This window comes from Pinus tabuliformis, chromosome 4_2 (assembly GCF_031772625.1).
Source record: "Pinus tabuliformis cultivar Carrire ecotype Pingquan chromosome 4_2, CPIR1, whole genome shotgun sequence".
Lineage (NCBI taxonomy): Eukaryota > Viridiplantae > Streptophyta > Pinopsida > Pinales > Pinaceae > Pinus > Pinus tabuliformis.
The window spans coordinates 915,403,264-915,428,463 of NC_142304.1; the positions used below are offsets into that span (position 1 = coordinate 915,403,264).

The 25,200-nt window shown below is 37.9% G+C and overlaps 1 protein-coding gene across 2 annotated transcripts; it reads right to left on the minus strand.

Moving 5' to 3' along the window:
* Nucleotides 1-12,318: 12,318 nt before the first annotated feature.
* Nucleotides 12,319-13,597, minus strand: LOC149172642 (ribonucleoside-diphosphate reductase small chain-like). 2 transcript variants are annotated; one of them, XM_089427764.1, is made up of 3 exons: nt 12,822-13,597; nt 12,646-12,716; nt 12,319-12,546 (listed from the first exon to the last, which is right to left on the minus strand). In XM_089427764.1, exons 1-3 carry the CDS (start codon nt 12,873-12,875, stop codon nt 12,417-12,419), a joined length of 255 nt encoding a protein of 84 aa, XP_089283890.1. In that variant the 5' UTR covers nt 12,876-13,597; the 3' UTR covers nt 12,319-12,416. Both variants share the same exon structure in this region; 1 of them encodes a protein (XP_089283890.1).
* Nucleotides 13,598-25,200: the final 11,603 nt, after the last annotated feature.

Genomic DNA, 25,200 nt, shown 5'->3' on the forward strand with positions numbered 1-25,200 from the left:
CGCCTGGCATTTCTAGGTGGGAACCAAACTATTTAATCTAGAATACTTATGCGAGACAAGTCAAGCACAACACAACCCCCATTGGAGCACTTGACAAAAGTGGTATGCAAATGACAACTTTTTTTTTAGTTTATATCTAGATACCTACAAGGGATAGTTGTTTCCTTTTTTCATAGTGTTTTAGAAAATGTCCACGAAAAGTATATTTATTGTTACTTTCTTTTTTCTATTTCACTGAGTCATGATCAATCTCTAACTATTGGAACACTTGGAATTTCTAGATGGAAACCAAACTATTTCGTATGGAATCCTTATGCGAGAAAAATCAAACACAAGAGAGCCCCCCTTGGAGCACTTGATAAAAGTTGTATGTAGCCATCAACTTGTTTTTGCAGTTTATATCTAGATACCTAGAAGGGATAATTGTTTCCTTTTTTCATAGTATTTTAGAAATTGTTCATGAAAAGTCTATTTATTGTTACTTTCTATTGTTGTCTCCATGTGCATATGTTTTAGTTTTCCCTTTATAGTAAATCATTGTAGCTTGTGGTAACAAGAATTTTTCTTCACATATCCTCTCATATTATTGGTAATTATGTTTTTATTATTGTTTTTTCATTGCTATGTTTTACTGAAATGTGATCTATTGGATAGTTCACAGCCCTTTTATTTTGGCATTCTTATCAATTGGATAACTCATTGTATTTTACTATGGAATTAATAATTATGTTTGATAGCTCATTTTTTTTTAGATCACCATGTTTTAGCTAAAGATAAAAAATTAGGCAATAGGGCAAAGAAGAAGGCCAATGAGATAGTTGGTTCTGATGGTATTTTAGTATGATCAACTGCATTTGACTGTGCCTAGTTTAGAGCTAATGTTCATCACCTAGGCCCCTTCCATAGGAAAATGTCGTTTAGGGCCTCAAAACATCCCCTGAATTTCATGACCTGAAAACTTGTAAAAGGACTACCAAGCTAGAGAATCGTGTTTTGAGCCATTGGAATATATAAGTGGGCATTGAGATCCACCTAGATGTGTGTGTTTGTCTGAGAGAGAGAGAGAGAGAGAGACATAGAGACAAAGAGAGATACAAAGAGAGTGATGGAGGGATATAGAGAGAGAAAGAGTGAGGGAGAGGAGAGAAGGAGAGAGGAGAGATAGAGAGAGGGAGTGAATGAGAGAGGAGGGAGGGATTAATGGATGTTTATTCTTCTCAAGTTCTATGATGTTATAATTACTTAAAACAATGTAGCATTCAATTTCATTCACCTGAGTAACAGTAAAACAATTATAGATAGAACAACAAATAGTAATACACAATAGAAGATAGCCAAGTACAATAAGGCACAAAGATTTTTGGTCAAAGAGCAAGGAAAAACCCCACAAGGGGAAAAGCCCAAACCAATTAATATTATTCTTAGAAATTCAATCAATGATCAAGTGAGATACATAATCCAATTTGTACATTAATAAACAATCAAAGTCAAACTTTGAATTTACCAAGTTAACCAAGTCAAATCTAGTTTACGAGAGATTTTTCGGCGTAAATCACATGATATTTCATTTGTCGACGCGTTTCGAACAAACCAATGTGGTTCATCGTCAGGACAAGTTGAAGAATCAAATCAAGCTTTGCATGTTAAATAGTCAGAGCAAAACCTCCAATGACTATAATTCTTGACCAGGCAATGACTATATTGACCAACGACTAAATTTGACTGGGGATCAGTTAGTTGGACTAGGGGCATAAATATATTAAATTGAAAGTTAGTTATATTAAGTCAGAGGGACATATGACTTCACTTTATATCTATATCTATATATATATATATATATAATAATAATAATAATAAAATAAAGTAGATATTAAATGGTTATTAAGTTAAAAGTTAGTTATATAAGGTATTAACTATTTAGTAAATATATAAAAATATAAATATTAGAATAAGTCAAGAGTTAGAAAGAATAAGATTATAATATTCTAAATATTCATATTAAATTAATTGTTTATCTAATTGTTAAATTAACCTAGAGGATTATTTTAACTATTTAATAAATTATCTAGATTTAATTAATTGTTTATATGAATATACCTAAAGGTTTTAACTACTTTATATAATTTTATTTATAAATATATAATAAATTAAATTAATTTTATTAAGATAAAGTTAGTTATAAAAAGTATTAAAAGTTTAAAAATAATAATATTAGAAAAAGACAAGGGTAGGAAAGAATAAAAATATTTTAAATATTCAGATATAATTAATCGTATATTTAATTGATAAATTAACTTATTATTATACAAGTAATTATATTTTCTATCAGTTAAAATTATTAGCATAAGCCAAAAAACGAGGGAGGGGGGGAAGGAGGAAAACGACTAGGAAGAGAGTGCTGGGACCCAGCAACTACTGATCTTCCAGCCATCCTCTCTATTGAGATTGCTCGGCCTCTTTTCAATCTCAAGGGCTTCCCTAAATTTCCGATGATGGAACTGCGAAACTCTAGCAATAACACTAGCCTCCTCAATACAAACATGATGCTTGGTTTTTTTTGCATGCTCTGCTAAAGTGGAAGACTTGGTTCTCCTATGTTTAAGGTCAGCTGCGTGCTCACTAATCCTTTGATTAATGGAGCGACCAGTCTCACCAATATAGGGGGTCCCACAGGAACAAGGGATAATATACACCCCTTTCATATCCTTAGGGTCGATAGGATCCTTCACTGATCTGAGGGACTTATGAATGGTGTTAAGGGGCCTAAAGGTCACGGGGACATTATGAATCTTAAGAATCCTTGCAATCTTATCAGTGGTCCCCTGAACAAACGGAAGGTGGACACTTGGAATCTGCTCCTTCGGTTCTCTTTTAGTTAGAGAATTCTTGGCAGCTTTGAGGAAAGCTTTCTGACCCATGTATCTACTATAACCATTCTCAACAAAGACATCAAGGAGATGGGATTTTTCTTTCTCAAAGCTCTTTTTATCCGAGATCCTTAGGGCACGAGTAGCAAGGGTATTGAGAACACCCATCTTCTGAGCCGGGAAATGGTGGGAACTAGCATGAAGATACTGCTCCGTATGTGTTTTCTTTCGAAACACCTAGTGGGAGAGGGAACCATCATTATTCTTAGAAATAAGAATATCAAGGAAAGGGAGGCAACCATCAACTTCTTGTTCCTTAGTGAACTTAATGGCCGAGGATTGATTGTTGAGATGATCGAAGAAGAGATCTAACTCCTCTTGGCCGTGAGACCAGATGACATTGGTGTCATCTACATACCTTTTCCAAAGCTTGGGCAGGAGGCAGGCTGAGTTTAGAGCCTTGGATTCAAAATCTTCCATAAAAAGATTAGCAACAACAGGGGATAGGGTGAACCCATGGCAACCCCACAAGTTTGCTCAAAGAACTCACCCTCAAAACTGAAAAAGGTGGAAGTGAGGCAGATCTCAACTAATCGAGCAGTGTCAGGATCTATTAGGTGGTTGATTACCTCCATGGCCTCATTTATAGGGATGCAAGTGTACAGGGAAACTACATAAAAACTAACAAAGATGTCCCCAGAGTCAAGCTTAATGTCCTTGAGCTCATCAATAAAGGAAGCAGAGTCTTTTACGAAGGACTCCATACGGCAAACTAAGGGCTTCAGCCTTAACGCAAGGAAATTTGCAAGAAGGTAGGTAGGACCTCCAATGGTGTTGACAACGGGCCTTAAGGGAGCTCCTTCCTTGCGAATTTTAGGGAGTCCATAGATCCTAGGAGTGATAGGGTTGCTCTCAATGAGTTTATGGTGCAGGGAACTCACTGAGTTTATAGATTCTTGTATCACAGGGATGTTGTTTAATGCGGTTGTTTTATCTTTCGAGTTAGCATAGCCTACTTGGATGGCATACATCTGACACCCTTTCCTAATACATCTTGCCAACTGAGAGGCAGTTATCGGCCGAATCTGCGTAGGTCGCTCAATTCCCTGCATCTCCTATTGTATTCCAAGTTCATCCCTGTAATAGATAGTCTTGGTTTTACAGTTGACGAGGGACCAGTGTTTTCTAGCCAATCCATACCGATTAGAATGTCATATGAACCAAGGGGAAGCACATTTAAATCTACTAACACTGGTTATCCCGCTGTCTTTAAAGGGCAGTCATTGACTTTTGCAAGCACTTATCTCTTGGCCCCTGTAGCCAGCTGTACTAGCCAAGGATTCTTGAATTTAACAGGTAGTAGTTTACAGTGCTCTGCAACCTTAGGACTAATGTAACTTAATGTGGCTCCAGGGTCAATTAAAACAGTTATAGTAAGGTCTGAAATTTTACCTTTGAATTCCACCATAGTCCCCTGGTACTCCGCTTGATGATCTTCCAAGGCAGCATTAATCCTTGGCAGACTACGTCCCACGTCACCGATCGTCGATGCTTCATGGATCTGGGAAATTTTTTTGGTTCCCTTCCGTTGCGGGCAGTTTTTGATGTAATGAGGTCCACCACACCCCCGAAACTGCACGGGGGGCCTTGATGTCCCTTCGTTGTCAAATTTTCCAGGTGGCTCGCTGATCCTTGACTCACTAGTTGGCTTCGACCTGAGGGGGCCTCTTTGTAGATTTTTATTGTTTTGCCCTTTTGCCAAGCCCTTACCACCTCCACCTCGATTCCCTTTATTATTTCCAGCCAATTTGTTGTTCCTCTTATCAGTCCATATTTTACCTGGAACTTCTCCCTTCTATTTACTTTTTTGGTAACAAATTCTGGCTTTGCGTATTGCTTCGTCCACTGTTTTCGGGTTTTCAAACTTAGTCCTTTCCCTCATATTCGAGGGCAGGCTGCTGACAAACCTCTGTACTTTAGCCTTTTCCTCCCTAATATAAGGCACATAACGAAGTAATGATGTAAACCAAGTAATAAATTCATCCATGGTCTGTTGTCCCAAATGCAAGTCATGGAATTCCCTTGCCTTCTTGTCATAGAAACGTTCTGTCAGGTACCTTTCCTTGAAATATCTTTGAAATTTATCCCAGGTAATATTCTGTTCACTTACTCCTTTCACGATCTTGACTTCCTCCCACCACAGGGTGGCTTTCCCTTGTAACTAGAAAATGGCTAATCGTGCTTTCAGGTTGTGATCGTATTCGTACAACTGGAAGTATTTGTTCATATTAATTAACCATGCCTCAGCTGCTTCCTCTTGTTCTTCGTCAAAGTGGGGTGGTTTGATCTTGCGAAACTCCCCTTGCAACTCTATCTGTTGTCTTTTTGATGTCTGCTGCTCGGAAGCATTATCAGATCATTCCTCCCGTTCTTCATCCCTTCCTTCTAACCCTTCTGGTTATGTGTGGTGATTCTGTTCCTCCGACACTCTCTGCTACTCAGCACTGGGATTCAACGGTTGCTGATTCTATTTGTCTGATAGGTTCTTTAGAATTCTTTCCTGCTCCATGGTTAATCTGGCGTTATCCTCTCGTAATCGAGCCATTTCATTTTTCAGTTCCTGTACCATCTCTAATATTGCAAGGTTCGTATTGCGAGTCTCCTCTCCAAGCTGTACCCATAATTCTGGGTTATCCCCAGGGCTTGTTGCAGGTCCCTGGCCTGCTAAAAACCTATGCGGAGTGCTGCCTACCCTTTGCATGCTTACTATCTTTTGTCTCTTTGTTGTTTCCTTTGTCTTAGCCTAAAAATGGAACCAAAAGAGAAGTTAACATATTAACTGTTTTCTTGTAAATATAAGTAAAATTGCGACTACAAAATTTGTAATGGTTTTACTTCGTTTATTTCCAATCAGTTTTTTTTTTTAAATTTGTTTTTGTTCTGGTGTTTGTCCCAGAGGCCACAGTTTTTGAAACCGTGCTTTGATACCAATTGTCATGTCTCTACCTACACATTTACAAAAAGAAAATTATTTTTCTCCCTCCAGGCATTACATCGCCAGGTAACATTATGTACTTGGTTAACCTTTTCCGGTTGAATGACTTGTGGTTAAGTATCTCAAGTGATCGGAAAAGGCTTTCCGATGGAATGGTTGTTCACATGCATTAATTTACAGTACTATTTGTCCTGGTCACTTTCATGTCTCACCGGTTTTGGTTCCTCCTATGCTTCACACCTGGCTTGATACTTATCTTTTCCCTGCTCCGTCATGTGACATGGCATGGGCAGCGTACCATCGGCTGCCGAGCTCCTCGGGCTTCACCCGTCTCCTACGGTGAGGATGGCAAGTCATTGATCTAAGGGTTGAGATTTACCCTGGGGTTTTTGGGTGTTCATTTATGCCAGCTTGAGTCTCAAACTACTCATTTGCCTTGGCGCCAGCTCCAGTTTTGTTCCGCCTTTCTTTGCGCCAGGGTTCACCTGTAAGTTTCCTCTTTGCGATCCTGGTTCGATGCACAGGAAATACGCATCCAGCGTTTCCGAGGTTCAAGCATACAAGTAAGACTTTATTGTTCTGTTTTAGTTTCATTCGACTCCATTCCTCCTTGAATATTTGCGTTGCTAAATTTATGACTGTAATAGCCCTTCTGTTTTTTGTCTGTTGGTTGAAGGAGGAACGAGTGCGGCTAGAAGTGCCTGCTGACACGAGGGATGGCGAGGCTCTCAGGATCTCATCCTTTCGCGCTGGCCACCAGGTAAGCACCATACTCCTGATGCAGGGTTTTCTTGTTGGAGGTCAAGAAATATTGTTGTTTGCCAGTTGCCCACCTCCGGGTTCATAATTTTCTATTTCTTGCTTGTGTTTCAGATTTGATGGCAGCTGCCAGAGTTCCCTGAACAGGGTCCCTCTGGAGCCTTCTCCGAGGTTATTTGGGTTGCCGGCCCTGAACGATCCTGACCAGGGGTTTTGACACACCTTCAGGCTTTTAACGCCTTCGGGCTAGCTTTGTCCTTGTCTTATGACTGCAAACTGTTTGGTTTCATTTGTAAAGTCTGCTGAGGGAATATGTGGATCCTCTGCAGGTTTCCCATTGCGTTTGCTATAATCATGGTGTTATTTCCAACATCTAGGGAAAGGACCTCGGGTCCATTGTAAATATTTGGTTCTGTTCACTTATTGAATTAGAGCCGAGCTCTTAATGGCTCCTGGACACGTTTTTTTTGGATGTAAGATACACTTGATAATGGAAATATAATCTTTTGGTTTCACAGTTGAATTTATTTACTGCTTTGGTCCAATTGTTCTGCTTGTCATATAGTTCTATGCGTATATATGTTTGTTGCGAGCCTTAGTTTTATTTATGCAGAGTTCAGAATTTATGTCGGTCTTATCTTGATATTATGAGGCCCATAATTTATAAGTTTCTCTGGTTGGTACCTTACCAGTTTGCGCATGCACCTGTTCATAGTTGAAGTAATGTGTTTACTCTTTGTCCATTTATGAGTATAAATGATTTCCTCCATTTCCAGTTGAGGTGTTTATATGTTTCACCGGGTGCATTTACTGTTAGAGCTTTTCACAGTTCTTTTGTTACATGTGAGATCCGTCTCGGTGTTGGGGATGAGCACTGGTTTAAAACGACATATCTACTTGAATTCTCTCGTGGTTGTTACAGTTTCCCTCTTTCATTATAAGGGTTTCTAATTATTTAATCGTTTCTCGCACCGGTTCCAATCGCATATTTCTTGCGAGTCCTGCTTTTAACCTCTACAGTTTCTGCTATTTACTACTAAACAACATCCTGTGGATTTCTAAGGCCACCCGCGCCTATCAAACTCTATGGAAGCAGTCGGTTACGCCCTTATTCATTTCCTGGGATGCTCACAACGGAGTTCCCTTGTTCACTAGTTTGTTGTCTCTGTTTCTTTTATATTATATGCATCGCTGGCATACCATCCTCATGGCTACCATGCCCTTCACGGAAAACCCCCAGGTATAAGTAAAGTCTGCCCTAACAGATCCTTCTACTATTAATTCTGTTCACAATTTCCGGAATGTGTCTTGTTTTGTTTTTTAAAAGAAAAGAATAAACTATTCGGCAGTATTTGGCTACCACAGAATACAGAGGGAAGAGAAAACTAAATCTTCTTAAACAATCACCAATTAATCATAACAGTAATCTCTCCATCTTTTTTTTAAAAGAATAATAGGAAACACATAAGAATTCATGCAGCAGATTCCCTCAGAGGTTTTCTCTACTTACCTGGTCTTCTGGGTTGTAAGAGCTCCTCAAAATAATTCACCTGGGTTCTCTGCTTTTCCTTGACCACCCGACCATGAGATTCGTCTTTCGAGACCAAAATCTCCCCCCTAGCTCTCTTGCAGGACTACAGTCCTCAGCAAGATGCACGCACCTCCTACTTGGCTATTTGGTCATCACCAGACTTAGCCATACGTTATTTTCTTTCTTTCTCTGCCTGTCCCTACAGCGCATATTTTTCCTCTACCTTCCTCCTTTTCTCTGGAAGCCCTTCTAGTTAGGGGAGGTAGTTAGGGTTGCAACCACAACGACCGTCTTTTCCCAACTTCCTCCTCAAGAAGTTGTCAGCACATCAAGAAAACATTTCTTATTTTTTTTAAAATAATAAAAAGATTATTAATTTTCAAACGACTAATATTGTCATATTCAATTTGTCTTTTATTGCAGTAAAATTAAATATTTACATTCTCTCGGGGCATCAAAAAGAAAATATGTCGATGCTTTACTTGTGGAAACCCATATTTATATATTGTTTGCATATAAGAAATGTTATTGTGGTGAACTCCTCCATCCAAAAAAAGAAAGTGAATTAAATGATATACAAATTTTTGGTAAAACTAGGAAATGGATAAAGAAACAAAGCAACAAAGAAAAACTCTAACATCTCTTTTAACAATCCATAGATACCACAACTAAGAAAATAATTAAAAAAAACAAAGTAATAGAGGAAAGCTCTTACTTCTTTTTGACATGTTCCAGTGACTGACATTTTTGCAGTTTGTGCGGTACTTTAAAAAAAAATCAAATCATTTTACCGGACCCCACTAATCCTTTGAGTATGAATTCCGTAGCATTCAAAACATTGAAATAAAAACGTAAATTGAAGACGAGGACATATTTATCGCTTTGACATGTAGGAGATCATTCTCTACATATTTTAACACTGTGAAATGTCTCTGGTAACGATAACTAGCAATTGTCCCAAAAGGTACAAAGAGAGGCCGATAGGATTATTAAATTGGAATTGTTGAATTTTTCTAGAAGAGTTAATTGGTTTGTGGAAAACCTTGTTTTCTTGGACTGAATCATTGTGCAATTACTTTTTTTAGATGTTTTGTTTATATCTATATTACAAGGAACACATTGAATGTCTTATTTCATTTCTGCTATCCTTACTAATATCCTTTCTGTGCTTTTTCTTGATCAATTTGATGAAATATTCCATTATCCTTTGGTCAAAGTCCTCACTTGCATATTAGTGTACATCCCGGTAAGTTCAAAGCTCGAAAGCCAACCAAAAAAGTCAATGATAACCACCGTGCACGTATTCAAATTCGTAATGTAAAACTGCAAGACAGAGTTCAGATAGATTACCTCCAAGATGGGTATCACTGTTTGTAGCCAAAACCTCAAAAACTCCGTTCTCAATAGTCAGAACGCTGACATCAAATGTGCCACCGCCAAGATAAAAAACAACAATATTTTTCTCTCCACCCTTCTTGTCCAAGCCATAAGCTATTGCTGCAGTTGTGGGTTCGTTGATAATGCGAGCTACATTCAAGCCAGCAATAACACCAGCATCCTTCGTTGCTTGGCGTTGTGCATCAGTAAAATAAGTTGCGCAAGCCCACAAGTTAACAGTCACAATGCAGTCAAAAATTGGTTACCCACAACCTCATTAAAAAAAAAGGTTGAAAAGAAAGCATACCAAGGACAGTCACCACGGCATCCTTTATAGTCTTGCCAAGGAATGCTTCTGCAGTCTCCTTCATCTTAGTCAAAATCATAGCACTGATTTCCTCAGGGCTAAATACCTTTGTCTCTCCATCTCGTACCTGAACTTGAATATAAGGTTTCTCTTCTTTGTTCACAATCTTGTATGGTACCAGTTTCATATCCTTCTGAACTTTTTTGTCTTCAAACCTATATAAAACAAATGTTTTCATTTAATTGTGCTCATCAAGTAAAAGTTTTAAATCATTTTCGTGAAGTTTGGATAGGGTAGAAACCAAATCCTGATCTGACCCCAACCAAAATGTTGCTCGACCCCTGACTTAACATGCCAATTTCATGACTGGCACCCTTGTGGGTTCAATATCAAGGCGAGAATTAGACTTGCAATAAATATAATTGTCTAATAAATGGGCAAATCAGAGATCAGAGTACTTACTTTCTCCCAATGAATCTCTTGACATCAAAGATGGTTCGTTCGGCATCAGTCAAAACAAAGAAGCAGAATTTAAACCAAAATGAAGGGAAAGAAAATAGGATCTGCGACTCAGCAATTGCAACGAGCTCCTCCCTGAGCCACTTCCGATTCGAAGGCGGCATACTGTTGGAGATCCCTGGTATCCTTGTGCATACTCTTGGCAGACTTCTTCCTGGCCAGTGCAAATACGACAGCGTCCATACCATACTCATTCATATAAACCTCAATATTGACCTCATCCTTACAAGGCACTATAGAATTATACATCCTCGAGATCAGAGCAGCAACAACTGGAAGAAGAGTTTGCGCAGCAGTCCATCCGTTCACCTTGGGGCGTATAGACAGTCGAGGGTATTCTCCATATTCATTATCTCCGCTATTCCACTTCAATAGGAATATTTTTTGAAATCTCTGTTTTAAGCTTAATTGAATGCAGAGAATGAAATGGTCATAACTGGATCTGCGTATTACATACCACGACTTGAATGTCTATAAATGTATTGATCATATTGTAGATTGCCCATCCACCTTAACCCCAAGGTTTATATTAATTCAATCACCCTAATACTAATATATTTGGAAAGACTGAGTATTGAATTATTTTTTTGATTTTCTGAGAGAAGTTTTAATTTGGTATATGATGGTGTTCTCACTTGAGGTTGAATTTATTATTGAGTAATATGAATGTGTTTATTATTGAGTAATATGAATGTGTTTATTATTGAGTAATATGAATGTGTTTACTTCACAGTATATACTTTGGTGACTCAAGTAGTTGTATTCTTGGCTATTGGATACACTATTGGTGAATTCCTGGTATATCCCATGGCTATTGGATACATTATTGGTGAATTCCTGGTATATCCCATGGCTATTGGATACATTATTGGTGAATTCCCATTAATATTTGTTATATATACTAATATTACAGTGATAGTGACTACATTTCATCATTACCAAAGAAGATTATTAGAAAGTAAAGTCATTTCTCTTCAGCAAAGCAAGCTCCTCCATCCATACCTCAACCCATTCAACCTAAAAAGGGCTCTGGTACTCTGTTAATTCAACTACCTAAATTCGTATTTCAACAATTTTTTCTTTGGTCAACACACCTGGTTCCATTAATCATATAAATTATTAAGTCGGTTGTTTCTTCTAAGCCAACACTCCATTGCCTCATAGCAATATATCAAGGGCACTGGTCTTTATTTCTCAAAACTCTGTTCTGCTGATGCCAAATGATGCCAAATCCCACATATAGCAGACAAGTGTTGAGTAATTTCATGTGCATTTAATGATAGAACTCATGAATCTTATTTCTGATATACATTGTTCGAGGCTCCAAGTCGTGATTGTTAAATTGCTAATTTAGTTTGCTTATAGACTGTTTGGAGAAATGCCAATATGAATTGGCTTATATAAACATCATTCACTGGTATTCGTTGCATTATGATCACAGACCTATGACTACTTACCAAAGAGTATGTTTAATGGCCTTAAGTCATAATATATCATTATAGGGTATTTATTCAAGGTCCTTGGCGCCAAATCCTGATATTAGGGTTCAATTCCAGGCTACATACAAAGAAGAAGTGGGTAGCTTATAAATTTTCAAATGGCTCAAGAATTGAATGCTAGGGCATTTTGTTTATTATCTTACTAGCAAACAATTTGCTGTTTGTTGTGCATAGATCCTGAAATAATTGCCTCAGATGTATTAACGATCATGAAAATTGACATCCTGTATGCTAGGGCAATTTGTTTATTATCTTACTAGTAAACAATTTTCTATTTGTCGTACATAGATCCTGAAATAATTGGCTCAAATGTATTAACAAACATTAAAAAAAAAGGAAATTTAATTTTGAAACCCCAAATGCATTCATTCTCATTAAAAAACCTTTTGTACAAGCACAAAGGGCCACCGTTAACCTAAAGGAATAGCCCAATCTAATTAATCAAAACAATGGAAAAGATAGGATTGATTTTGAAACTTCAAACGCCATCAAAATTTCACTCAATGAAAATCTTTGTACAAGCACAATGGGCCACCATCCTTTCCCTCCCAAGATGGGGAGGCTAATTAATCAAATTTAAAAAATCTGCGTCCAATTTAAATATATGGTTTCCCTCCATGTTGCCCAAACCAGACATAACAGAGGCCTTTTGGTATTCCCCAACTCTTTTTTCAAAGAAATTTGTTTTCCCTCTGCACATTCATTGAAAAGAAACCCAATTAAAATTACAAATTTCTAAGTAAATACAAACACATAGGAAATGTAATCAACAATAAAAACCAAATACTTACTGAAGAGAGATCAGCTCCATCCAGTCAAATGGATTCTGTGCATTATACACTTTGCTATACCCCAATGCAACCTGAATTGCCAACAGAGAGATTGCCCAATTAAATTGGTAAAACATTACATCATGTGCATGTACGATACAAAGCCCTACTTATTCCTGACAATAACAAATGCATACCAGAAGCCTGTCAGCAACAAAGTCAATGTACTGACTCATGAGTATAGCATTCATCCCAACAAGATCACATGGGAGAGCATCACAAACAAACTCCCGTTCAATCTCAACAGCATCATAAACTATCTCTTTAACTCTCTTTTCACTGAGAGAGGACGCTCTCACCAGCGCAGAAATGAGAAAACGCAGTCCGCTTCGCGGCTTTGAGAAGCGGTACTCTGTAAGGCGCGTAATCCATCAGAGGTGATTTCAGCGCTTTCATGCCCAGATCCGCGACAGGCTCGCAGGAAACAAGAAGGAGATTGAAAAGCGAAGTAATAAGCTTCCTCGTCGTTAAGCCCAAGAACAATCCCTATCTTCGAAGTCGTGAACGGCAGCAGGAGCATTAATGGCTCCATTGACGGAATCTGCACGAATTTGAGGAGCCGTGGCTGCGGCCACCGAAGAATATTGCAGGGTTTTCGAAGAGGAATTCACGTTACGGGAACTGGTGTAACGGAATTCATCAGACCTTGCTGAGGACCAAACTCTGCAGGTTCTTCGGCTCACGAATGGAAGCACCCTGGATGCCATAAAACCCCTGCAAATCTTGAATTCCAGATCAAGATTGCCTAATAAATACCTTGAAAGGCCGAACTGATTCAAGCACAGGCAAAGCAATTGCTTTATTGGTTGCTCGTCTGGGACAAGAAATTCTCTGCCCAGGCGCAGTTCCAGCCACCTATTTTCCTCTTTTTCGGCTATGTGATGAATGAAACGCATGGCAATTGCATTGAAGAGGCAGAGGGAGGAAAGCTCCTTGACCAGTGCTTTATAATAGAAACAACAAGGCTGATGCATACTCTGGTGCATGGCGTCCAGAAAATCTTGCGTTTTGCCAAAACGAGCACTCCGACTTTCTTGACTTTCCGTGCTTTCTTGATTTTCCGTTGTTTCCTTTTCTGGTTCAGATCCATGGTTGAAAGTGTCTCATCTGATCAAACAGATCAGAGTAAAAGTGTTGACGAAAAGTTGATGCATAGGAAAGGCCTATCGACCTAATTATGTAAGGTTGCAGTGGAATGTGGAAAGCTTATGTAAGATTGCAGTGGAATGTGGAGAACAATAGATTTTTTTTTTGGAAATTCATTTTTCAATGGATTGTAATTTCAAGGGCATGGAGTATTAAATATATTTTTATATATTAACACTTCATAAATGGCAGTGGATACATTTCAGATCGACCTTTATTGAATACACTAATGGTGAAAGTGCAAAGTACAATGATGATATAATAAAACTATAGAATGTTAGAAAAATATATATTTTTTTTAATTTTTAATTTTTTTTATTTTTTTAATGTTAATTTTAGATAGTTGTTTTAATTTTTTGGTTAATAGATAACTAATTGAGAAGTCAATTGTTTTCACAATACCTTATATCTGTCAGCTACAAGATAATTCAGCACTATCAAAAACTTTTTGGACACCCAAAAGAAATTTGACCACTATAACTGAGATTTTCTAAACATTCTATTAGGTTTTGTCTAATCTTACCAAATTTCCATTATTTTCAGAACTAATTTATAATGTTTTTAGTAATGTAATTTAATAATTTTAATTTTTTTAAATATGTTTAAGATAAAATTCAATAATTTAATTTTATTTGTTTAAAATAAATTTACCCATCAAAAAGTAAATTTAAAGTGTGTAGTGTGAAAATTTTTAAAACACATATTAAATTAAAAAAACAAATTAAAATCACAAACTAATCCGAACTAAATTTCAAAAGCAGTTATAACTAAATTAAAATAAATAAATTTAAATTGTCGGACAGAGCTTCAAATAAGGTCATTCAAAAGCACTTGCACGATGTGAGAGCCAATATTATATAATTAATCTAAACATAATACTTGATTTATTATCAATTTTGAATGAATTTAAAGTTAATTTGTTTTAATTGATAGAGTGGAAAGTTTTATAAATATAATCAAAAAATTATTGCAATATGAAGAATGTTTTATTAATGTATATATTTACTTGATTAATCATGTATAAAAAAGTTATGGGTCAATTTTAATTTGAGGAAAAAAATAATTACACATTTTATTGTAAAATTAACCATTTTGTTTAGTAAAAATTTGTTTATATAAAGGAATATTATAAATAATAATTGATATAGTGGAAAGCTTTATAAATATAATCAAAAAATTATTGCAATATGAAGAATGTTTTATTAATGTATATATTTACTTGATTAACCATGTATAAAAAGGTTACGGATCAATTTTAACTTGAGGAAAAAAATAATTACACATTTTATTGTAAAATTAACCATTTTGTTTAGTAAAAACTTGTTTATATAAAGGAATATTATAAATAATAATGAGGAACTTATCATGGAGGAACTTTTTAAAATTGGAATAATCTCAAATCCTTGGGAAAGTGGTAGGTGGAGAGCCACGTAGCTCAAATCTATTTTTTTTTTAATTTATTAAAAGTACTAGACCATTTTACTAAATAAAATTTGCTTATATATAAATGAGGGTTATAAATAATAATGAAGAACTTATCATGGAAGAACTTATTAGAATTGGAATATTCTCGGGAATATGGTGAGCATATTTCCTTGAGAATAAATCTAGGTCTGCAATTAAAAGATAAAAAATAAATGTCAACAGATCCTTGTCCACCTTAAAATTGAAATAAAAAACCTTGGACAAATATTTAATTAAAGTTTAAAATTTTAAATAATTTTTTTAATTAAAATAATTAATAAAAAAATTATTATTAATTTTAATAAAAATAAAAAACTAATTTGAATAAATTAAATCTAACCATAAACAATTAGACTAAAGCTCTTATTTTTGTTTAAAAGATTAGATTAAATAAATTAGGAATGAAGTAAAAGCATTTATAAGAGATTTAATAAAAATAAAAATAAATCTTATATATAAATCAAGAAACTTACTAAATTTAGCTACAGAATTTAGGAAGAACTTGATGTTTTCAGTTCTCGATGTTTTGAATCCTCAAAATTGTATAGTACGTTAAGGGTGGAAAGCAAGTATGTAAATCAACAAGCAAGTTCTAAGTCACTTCTTGCTAAAGAGATTTTAAGTGGAAAATAAATCTAATATTGAACCAATTCCCAAACTTTATACTTTTAATATTTAGTAAATATTTTTTATATCAATTTATGAAATGGAAATGAGTTAATCTAAATAAAGTAGCATTAATTGATCACCTAAACAATTTACTTCTTATTGCTTTGTTTAAGTCTTTGGAAGTGTTAGGTTATGTGAGTAACTTCACAATTGATAATTTTCATTAAGAGAATACATGAAGAGAGACTATTGGGATTCATCTTCAAATGTATCTTTATTTTACTATTTACAATAACTACACTAATTTCTCAATCCCTTAGGATTAGGCATCAACATTTTCCCTCATTAATATGAAGGGATTTTGGTGAGTCCAAGCATGATTCTGAATCTTTCAAACTTTTCTCTTTCAAGAACTTTGGTGGAGATGTTTGCAATCTTCTCATTTCTGGAACGATGTCATAGGTGGATAGTTTTCGCCTCAACATGATGTCGAATCAGCTGATATTTTGTATTGACCTAGTTGGTTCGATCATGGAACTTTGGGTTCTTGGCCAACTTTATCGAATAATTGTTTCCACTCAAAAGAGAAGTTGAATGCACGTGTTTCTCCTGCAAATCTTTCGGAAATTTCTTGAGCCACATAATTTCCTGTGTTTCTTTAGCCGTTGCCACATATTCTTCCTCAGTTGTGCAATTTGTTGGAATTGATCATTTGTGCAACCTCCAGGAGATAGTTGTTGATCCAACACTCATAAAATAACCTGAAGTAGATACTCCAGTTTCTTTATCTCCAGCAAAATCTAAATCAGAGTATCCAATAAAACTGAAGTCATCCATTTGTGCATACTTGAGTCCAAAGTTTTGAGTTCCCTTCAAGTACTTTAGAACTCTATTTTTCACAGACCAATGACCCTCAAAAGGATTTTGCATAAACGTGGAGAGGATTTCAACAACAAATTAAATGTTTGGTCTAATAGTAGTTGAGAATTCGTACGAGTTATCTGTAATTTGTTGCATCCTCAACTTCTTTTCCTTGACTATGCATTCTACTTTTACAAATAATTTTTGGGAATTTTCAAAATTGCACAAGTTCATCCCATATTTTGAGAATTTAAGACAAAACCATTTGTTGTGATGCTACATGGTAATAAACATCATTCATAAGAATGACATGCTCCATTACTATAATGGCAGCATCAATTTAGGCAATTACAATAACGAAAATAGAATTCACAACATCACCTCCAACAACAACAATAGGCTCTTATGAAACACAAACTTCAACAACAGTCTCAAATACAACCATCAATTCTTCACTAACAACTTTTAGGCAAAAAAAATTTGAAGCAACAACAACACTATAATCAAATTCAACATTTTTTGCAATCCAAACATCAAGAAACACACTAAAAATCATTGTCATTGGTGCAATCACAATCCCAATAGTTTCAACAACAGTCGCAATTTTTCACAACATTAGCCGCTTCTCTCCCAACTCTAATCTCAGAGCCAAAAATTGCAGCAACAATAGCCATTGCTGCAACAACCCCATACAATACAACAAGATTGTAAAGGATTCATAAAAACTTGTGGTTTGTTGCAGCACCAAAAATACAATTTTATTGAACAACAAAAACATTCATTACAATAGTAAGTACTATTAGAGGCCTCTTCAAGTAAACTCCACTCACCTATTTCATTTCCATATTATATGTTTTATTCCCATTCAAGTTTTTAAGGATTTAATAAATATTGATGATGGTCATTAACCATTTCTACTCCATTTATGAGTTAATCAAAACATAGATGAAGTATATCCCTTTAGACATTCTTGTAATATTTCAATGTAGTAGAATTGATCAGTTGCCTTATATTCGGTAATTGTGGCTTTTCCAACATTGATGGAGTCATTAGCTTGAACAGGACAACCAATTGTTGCTAACCATGTGTAGTCCCAAATCCTTTACCTCATATACAACACATTGAGAAGCAATCTTCTTCCATTTCTTCAGTTTCAAATATTGCAAGTGTTCAACGATTTCAACAACTAGCTCTTGCACTATGTCATGCTCAGTCTCTAGCTATTAGCACACTTGGCGTTTCTAGATGGGGACCAAACTATTTCATCTAGAATACTTATGTGAGCCAAGTCAAGCACAACACAACCCCCATTGGAGCACTTGATAAAAGTGGTATGCAACTGACAACTTCTTTTTGTAGTTTATGTCTAGATACCTAGAAGGGATAGTTGTTTCCTTTTTTCCTAGTGTTTTAGAAATTTTCCATGAAAAGTATGTTATTGTTACTTTCTAATTTTTATTGCATTGAGTCATGATCAGTCTCTAACTATTGGCACAACTGGAATTTCTAGATGGGAACCAAACTATTTCGTATGGACTCCTTATGCAAGAAAAATCAAGCACAACAGAGCCCCCCTTGGAGCACTTGATAAAACTTGTATCTAGCCATCGACTTGTTTTTGCAGTTTATATCTAGATACCTAGAAGGGACGCTTGTTTCCTTTTTTCATAGCATTTTAGAAATTTCTCATAAAAATTCTATTTATTGTTACTTTCTATTATCGCCTCCATGCATATATTTTAGTTTTCCCTTTATAGTAAATCATTGTATCTTGTGTTAACAAGAAATTTTCTTCACATATCCTCTCATATTATTAGTAATTATATTTTTATTATTGTTTTTTCATTGCTATGTTTTACTAAAAGGTGATCTATTGGATAGGTCATAGCCCTTTTATTTTGGAATTCTTATCAATTGGATAACTCATTGTATTTTACTGTGGAATTAATAATTATGTTTGATAGCTCATAGTTGTTTACATCACCATATTTTAGCTAAAGATAAAAAATGGGCAATCAGACAAAGAAGGAGGCCAATGAGATAGTTGGTACTGATGGTATTTTGGTATGCTCAACTGCATTTGACTATGCCTAGTTTAGAGCTAATGTTCATCACCTAGGCCCCTTGCATAGGAAAATTCCATTTAGGGCCTCAAAACATCCCCTGAATTTCATGACCTGAAAATTTGTAAAAGGACTACCAAGCTAGAGAATCATGTTTTCATCCAATGGAATATATAAGTGGGCAGTCATATCCACCTAGATGTGTGTGTGTGTGTGAGAGAGAGAGAGAGAGAGAGAGACAAAGAGAGTGACGGAGGGATATAGAGCGAGAAAGAGTGAGGGAGAGATGATAGAAGGAGAGAGGAGAGACATAGAGAGGGAGTGAAGGAGAGAGAAGAGAGGGATTAATGGATGTTAATTTTTTTCAAGTTCTATGATGTTATAATTACTTAAAACAATGTAGCATTCAATTTCATTCACGCCATTAACAATAAAGAAATTATAGATGGAACAACAAATAGTAATACACAATAGAAGATAGCCAAGTACAATAAGGCACAAAGATTTTTGATCAAAGACCAAGGCAAAGCCCCACAAGGGGAAAAGCCCAAACATATTCTTATTCTTCTTAGAAATTCAATCAATGATTAGATGAGATACATAATCCAATTTCTACATCAATAAACAATCAAAGTCAAACTTTTAATTTCCCAAGTTAACCCAATTAAATCCAGTCAAATGATAGAGAAAAGTTAAAAATTTATTACCAATAAATAGTCGGGTCAAAGGGACGAATTTTGGCCTCTTGTAGCTTGGTCAAAGGTTTGAAATTCAACCTACAATTTCCACATTCATGATCAGTCAAATCACAATCAAAGCCTGCAGTCAACATCTAGAAAGACTATCCGAATTTTGGTCAACACAACATAATATTTGGCCTTCTTTCCTGAGTCAAAACTTGGTCAAATAGAGTCAAATTCCTCCTGCAATTTTCATCCTTCCAAGACAGTCAAATGGTCGGTCAAATAGATGCCAAAACAACCCAAGTCAATGCAATTCAAACAGAGAAAAATATGTTGATAAACACACAGAAGAAATTCTCCTTTGACTCCTTTTCATGTGTGGATGTACCCTATAATTTTCAGATCGAATTGACGTGTGTGAGATGTTCCAAATGAGATTCAATGATGCCTCTTTTTATATGTGTTTCATAATGTGTATTTTCACACATGTGGGGTTGACTTGTTCTCTATGAGGCTCACTTGGTCAAAGTCAAAATATGAATTATCTCCATTAATTTACTAATGAAAATTCAGATTGAAGCTGTCAATTTCAACAATAGAGAGAGGAAAGAGGGAGAGATAATGTGGGTAAGAGAGAGAAAGATAAAGATATGGAGAGTGAGAGGATGAGGCGGGAGGGAGAGACATATATTATATATGTTGAGATAGATTCACTCTCTCTCCCTTCACTCCCTCCTTTGTCTCTCACCCTGGCCCCCTCTCATTGTCCCCAATCCCATTATCTCTCTCTCTCTCTCTTCCTCCCATCCCATCCCTTACTATCTTTCTCTATCCTTTCCTCTCTCCCTCAATATATCCTTCACAACAACCCTCCCCTTTCTTGTATCTTTCCCTCCCTCCCTCCCTCCCTTCCTACCACCACCCTCCCTCTCTTCCCCCTCACTCCCTATATCTTTCCCCCTTCCTGTTTCTCCTTCTCCTTCTATATCTTTCCCCCTAATTCTCCCTCCCTCTCTATCTCTTTCTATTAAATTTCTCTCTCTCCCCCACTTTTACCCTCTCCTCCAATCTCCCTCTCTCTCCCTTCACTAATATGCCCCCTTTTCCCCATCTTTACCTCTCAATATTTCTCCCCCCTCTCTACTCCACTCTTTCTCTCCCACACCCTATTCTCTCTACCCCTTGGGGAAATATGCGTGTGTGTGTGCACCCATTTTCTCTTCGTTTCTTCACTCCCTCTCTCTCTTTTTATTCCCCACCTCTCCCCCACTCTCTCCTTCCCCTCCTCCCCCTACCTCCCTCTCTCTCTCTTCCCTAGTTCACTGCCCCTATATGTCAAACTTCCTTCCTCTCCCTTCATCTCTTTCGATATCCCTTTCTCCATCCCTCAATCCCTCCTCCATAACAACACCCCCAAAGATATATCTATCACCTGCCCCCCCACCCCCCTTCTTTCCCTCCCTCCCTCTCTCTCCCCCCCTTATCTTTAAACATTCATTCCCCCCTCTCTCTTACAGACACTCCCTCACTCTCCCTTTTCCTCTCTCTCTCTCTCTCCCTTCCCCAATCTCTCTTCCTCTTTCTCTCTTTACCCCTCTATCTGCCTCCTTCCCTTTCTCTCCCTCTCTCTCTCTCACTTGTCTCTTCACCTCTCTAACTCTCACTCCCTCTCCCCCATCTCTCTCCATATCTCTCTTTTTATGTATGTTTTCCCCTCTTTACTTCACTCCCTCTCTCTCTTCCTTCTCCCCCCCCTCTCTCTATCTCATCTTGCGCACACTTGCATGTTCATTCACTCTCTCCCCATTTTCCTCTCTCCCCCACTCCCCCCTAGTCTCCTCTTTACCTCTTTATGGCTCTCTCCCTTTCCCATTCCTATCTTCTACTCTATGTGTATGTGTGTCATTCATTCATGATCACTCATTCTACCCCCCTTTCTTCCTCTTCCTCTCTCTCCCCCACTCTCCCTCTTTCTCTCTATCCCTTCCCCACTATTCTAGATAAAATTGCAGACACTCAATAATATATTCTATTAAATTGAATGAGGAAATTACACACATATTTATACAATTAATAGTATCAAGATAGGAATGCTATCTTAGACGTACAGTAGTGTGGTTGAGAGATTCTCTCAACCACACACTAAACTAGGGGAAACTAAATTCCTATTATGTAGGAACAAACACCTGAACCTCAAATGGAGAATTACAACCATAGACAAGTAGGAATTAATTATTTCTAACTCCCCCCCTTAATGACTACTTGTCATGATAGTCAAATCCACCACCATCAGGTGAATTGCATGTACAGAACTTCCAAAACAAAGAGAGATCAGTGCCTTTCTAAGCCAAATATTCATGTCCAAATAACAATCGCAAACAGTTGCACTGATTGCGCCTTTCGACGCAACCGTCGGATAGAAAAGTGCACCAACCCTCTTATGCTAAGACACACCAATATCTGAGACCGTGAGCTAGGTGTTACTGCAGTTCACCTGCTCTTACGAGCACAAAGCTCTCGTGTACACGTTAGCCACTCAGGAAATATGCCACCACCGGGCAAGTCCAATCTGCCACCACCGGGCAAATCCGCCAACTTCAATATGCCACCACCGGGCAAGTCCGATCTGCCACCACCGGGCAAATCCGCCAACTTCAATATGCCACCTCCGGGCAAGTCCGATCTGCCACCACCGGGCAAATCCGGAACTTAAATGTGCCACCTCCGGGCAAATCCTGTAGCCACTAAGACTCTATAGATGGTTTCTGGCTCACCACCAACCATCACATTACAGTGACAAAAGATGGTTTCAGGCTGACCATAAACCATTACAAAGTGGTTTTAAGATCACCACGAACTTTCAGATACCTTTTACATTTCATTCAACATTTTGGAGTTTCTGGGTACATACAATGACCATTACAACAACTGGACTTGTTTATAACCTGTTAGGGAGTCTATTCCATAATAATTCACACAAACTCGATTGTCCATCATCTTCCAACCTCTCATGCAGCTCCTCTAATGTCATCTTCACTATCATGTCTTCATTATATCTGGTTGCTAAGCATTCCTGCAAATAAATTTGTCTATTGTTGGAATGGCCAATTCCAACACAGACACAAATGTGTGACAATAGTTGGCCAAACTAAATGCCACTCTATTCTTTTAACCAGATATACATTACGGACATAATACTTTCTCAAAAAATAAAATTTAAACAATGGCATTATCCAAGTGACAAATCGGCTCATCAAACTTGGTTCTAAGGATCTTATGATAGATCTGCAAGTGGGTTCTCCAAACAACGCCAACATATCTCAGTTGGTATCGCCAACAACTCGGGTCCTCCAAATGCCGGAAGATCGGTCCACAAAGTAGGACCGTTGGCACACCACCGCGCTTCTACTATGCTCGGTCTCTCCACGCTGAACTTTCAAATCAACTTCATTTCAGCCTCACGTCCAAACAGATCATTACCATCACTGGACCGTTGCAACCCCACGCAGGTCTGAAAACTGCTCTTGCAGCAGGTGACTCTTTCCCCCATCGTTAGAATGATAGACACCAGCAGCAATGCAAAGATCAATGCCCTCACCGACATGCTGACCATCCACTTCGTCATCAGCTCCAGAATTGTTGTAGTGACGGCATCCACCTTCAACATTCCCCCAAATATCCAAACGCCCACCGTGACCGGCAGCGCAGCGCTTATGATGGTCTCGTTCTTAGCGCTCTTAATCCTTCTTTTCTTCATAATCTTGAAAGCATCCAATCGAGGCTCTGGCACTGGTTCCTTCATGTCCCTTGATCCCAAATTAGCAGACTCCTCAGCTCCATCCTTTGACTTTCGAGTATTCACTCCTCTTGCCAGCATGACCAGACAGATCGCCATGTCTTCTTCTTCAGAAATAGAATTCTCTGCGCCCTGAAAATGAGCAGCCGGCGAGACTCGATACCTAGACCTCTTGGATCTCTTTCCCTTCATCAACCTTGAATCTCCACTCGGGTATCCAGGCATGTCGGTCTCGGCCTCACTGTCAGTACTATCCTGAAGACCACCATCAGCAAGCCCTTCCTCTTCCTCTTCTTCTTCTTCAGAATACTCCCAGTCATCTCGGTTGGCTTTCCATGACAAGAACTCCTTTCTCAGAAAACTAGATGGATTAGCGTCGCGGGTCTCAAACGCGCGACCCATCAAGCTCCGCTCGTATCCATCAAGCTGCGAATCCTCCTCGTCCTCGACGTCAGGCCTTCGAATCTCTTTAGCACGGGATCTCTTCCTCTGCGGCTCCAGATTTTTCCCATTGCTCTCAGCAGCGGCGGCGGCGGCAGTGGCCACAGGGCCATGAATTCTCAATGGGGATTGCTCCATCACCGACCTGTCCATCGGGAACATTATTCACAGAATTGAAGGGAGTGACCGAAGAATCCTCAAAACTTCCAGTGCCATCAATCCCCACCAGATTCACTGACACGCCGCATCCCCCTCTGGATTGGTAGGCACAGGAGATGAAGGGGAAACTCACACAGGGATTGCGATCGCAACTTAGGCTGCTGCTTCAATCACCACGATGGGATCCACGTCCAGCACCAACATACGATCCATGAGCAACAGATCCGAACAATTATGGAACTCACACACTACGCCACCTCAATCCAACAACAACCCACGATGAATGCCACAAACCCGCAGCAGATCCACCATGGTCTTCAGCGATTTACCAGTAGATCTTCGATGTTGTTCTAATGGCTTATCTGCTCCACAACATCTGGAAAACCACCCACGATTTCTGCAACTGGAACTCACCTGCCCGACTTCCACTGCTACGTATACCAGTGCCTCTTCTTTTGTCAATTCAGCGCTGATAGCCCTTGATGTTGAAAATCGTTGTAACATTAGAACCTATCGCCCTTCTAGCAAATGCTGGCAAACAAAATGATGCTGTATGCATCTCTGAATTATAGAACTTTAAGGGACGCTTTGACTCAACATTAGATTCCTGCTTTTCGATAGGGTTAATGGGACGTTGGAAGTCTACAGCTGGTCCCTCAGTTGAACACAACATAAAACCAATTACCCCGCTTGGATACGTGGGAACAGTTGTCCATGCATAATTAACTGAGCCTTTGAAAGTTTGGCGGCAAGCTGAAACAATATCTTCAATGATGGGCATGTGCAACCAAATACTTTCTGCCTGGGTACACACTACACCTCCTGGTCGCAAAGCTCTTGCCACCAATTCAAAAAATGGCTTTTTAAATAGTTCCTCTGCAGGACCTATTGGGTCTGACGAATCTACAATAACAACATCATACAGGCCTTCTGGAGACTCCCTTAAGAATGCAACTCCATCACCAACATTAACCCTCACACGAGGATCATCAAAGCCCACGGCAATTTCGGGGAAATATTGCTTGGATACATCTATGACCATTCCATCAATTTCACAAATATCAATCTGCTCAACTGACATATGTCGAGAAACCTCACGAAGAACCCCACCATCACCTCGAGGCATAAAACTCGACCAGAACGCATAAAACTCGACCAGAACACAGAATCTTGAGCTCCCACTGCTGCAGATCCACTCAGATTTCGACTTCCACGCCACCTTGAATCTTATCAAACTCCACGGGTCAACCTCCATATGGAGCAGCGCGATTTTTCCCTTCAAATCCACGCTTAT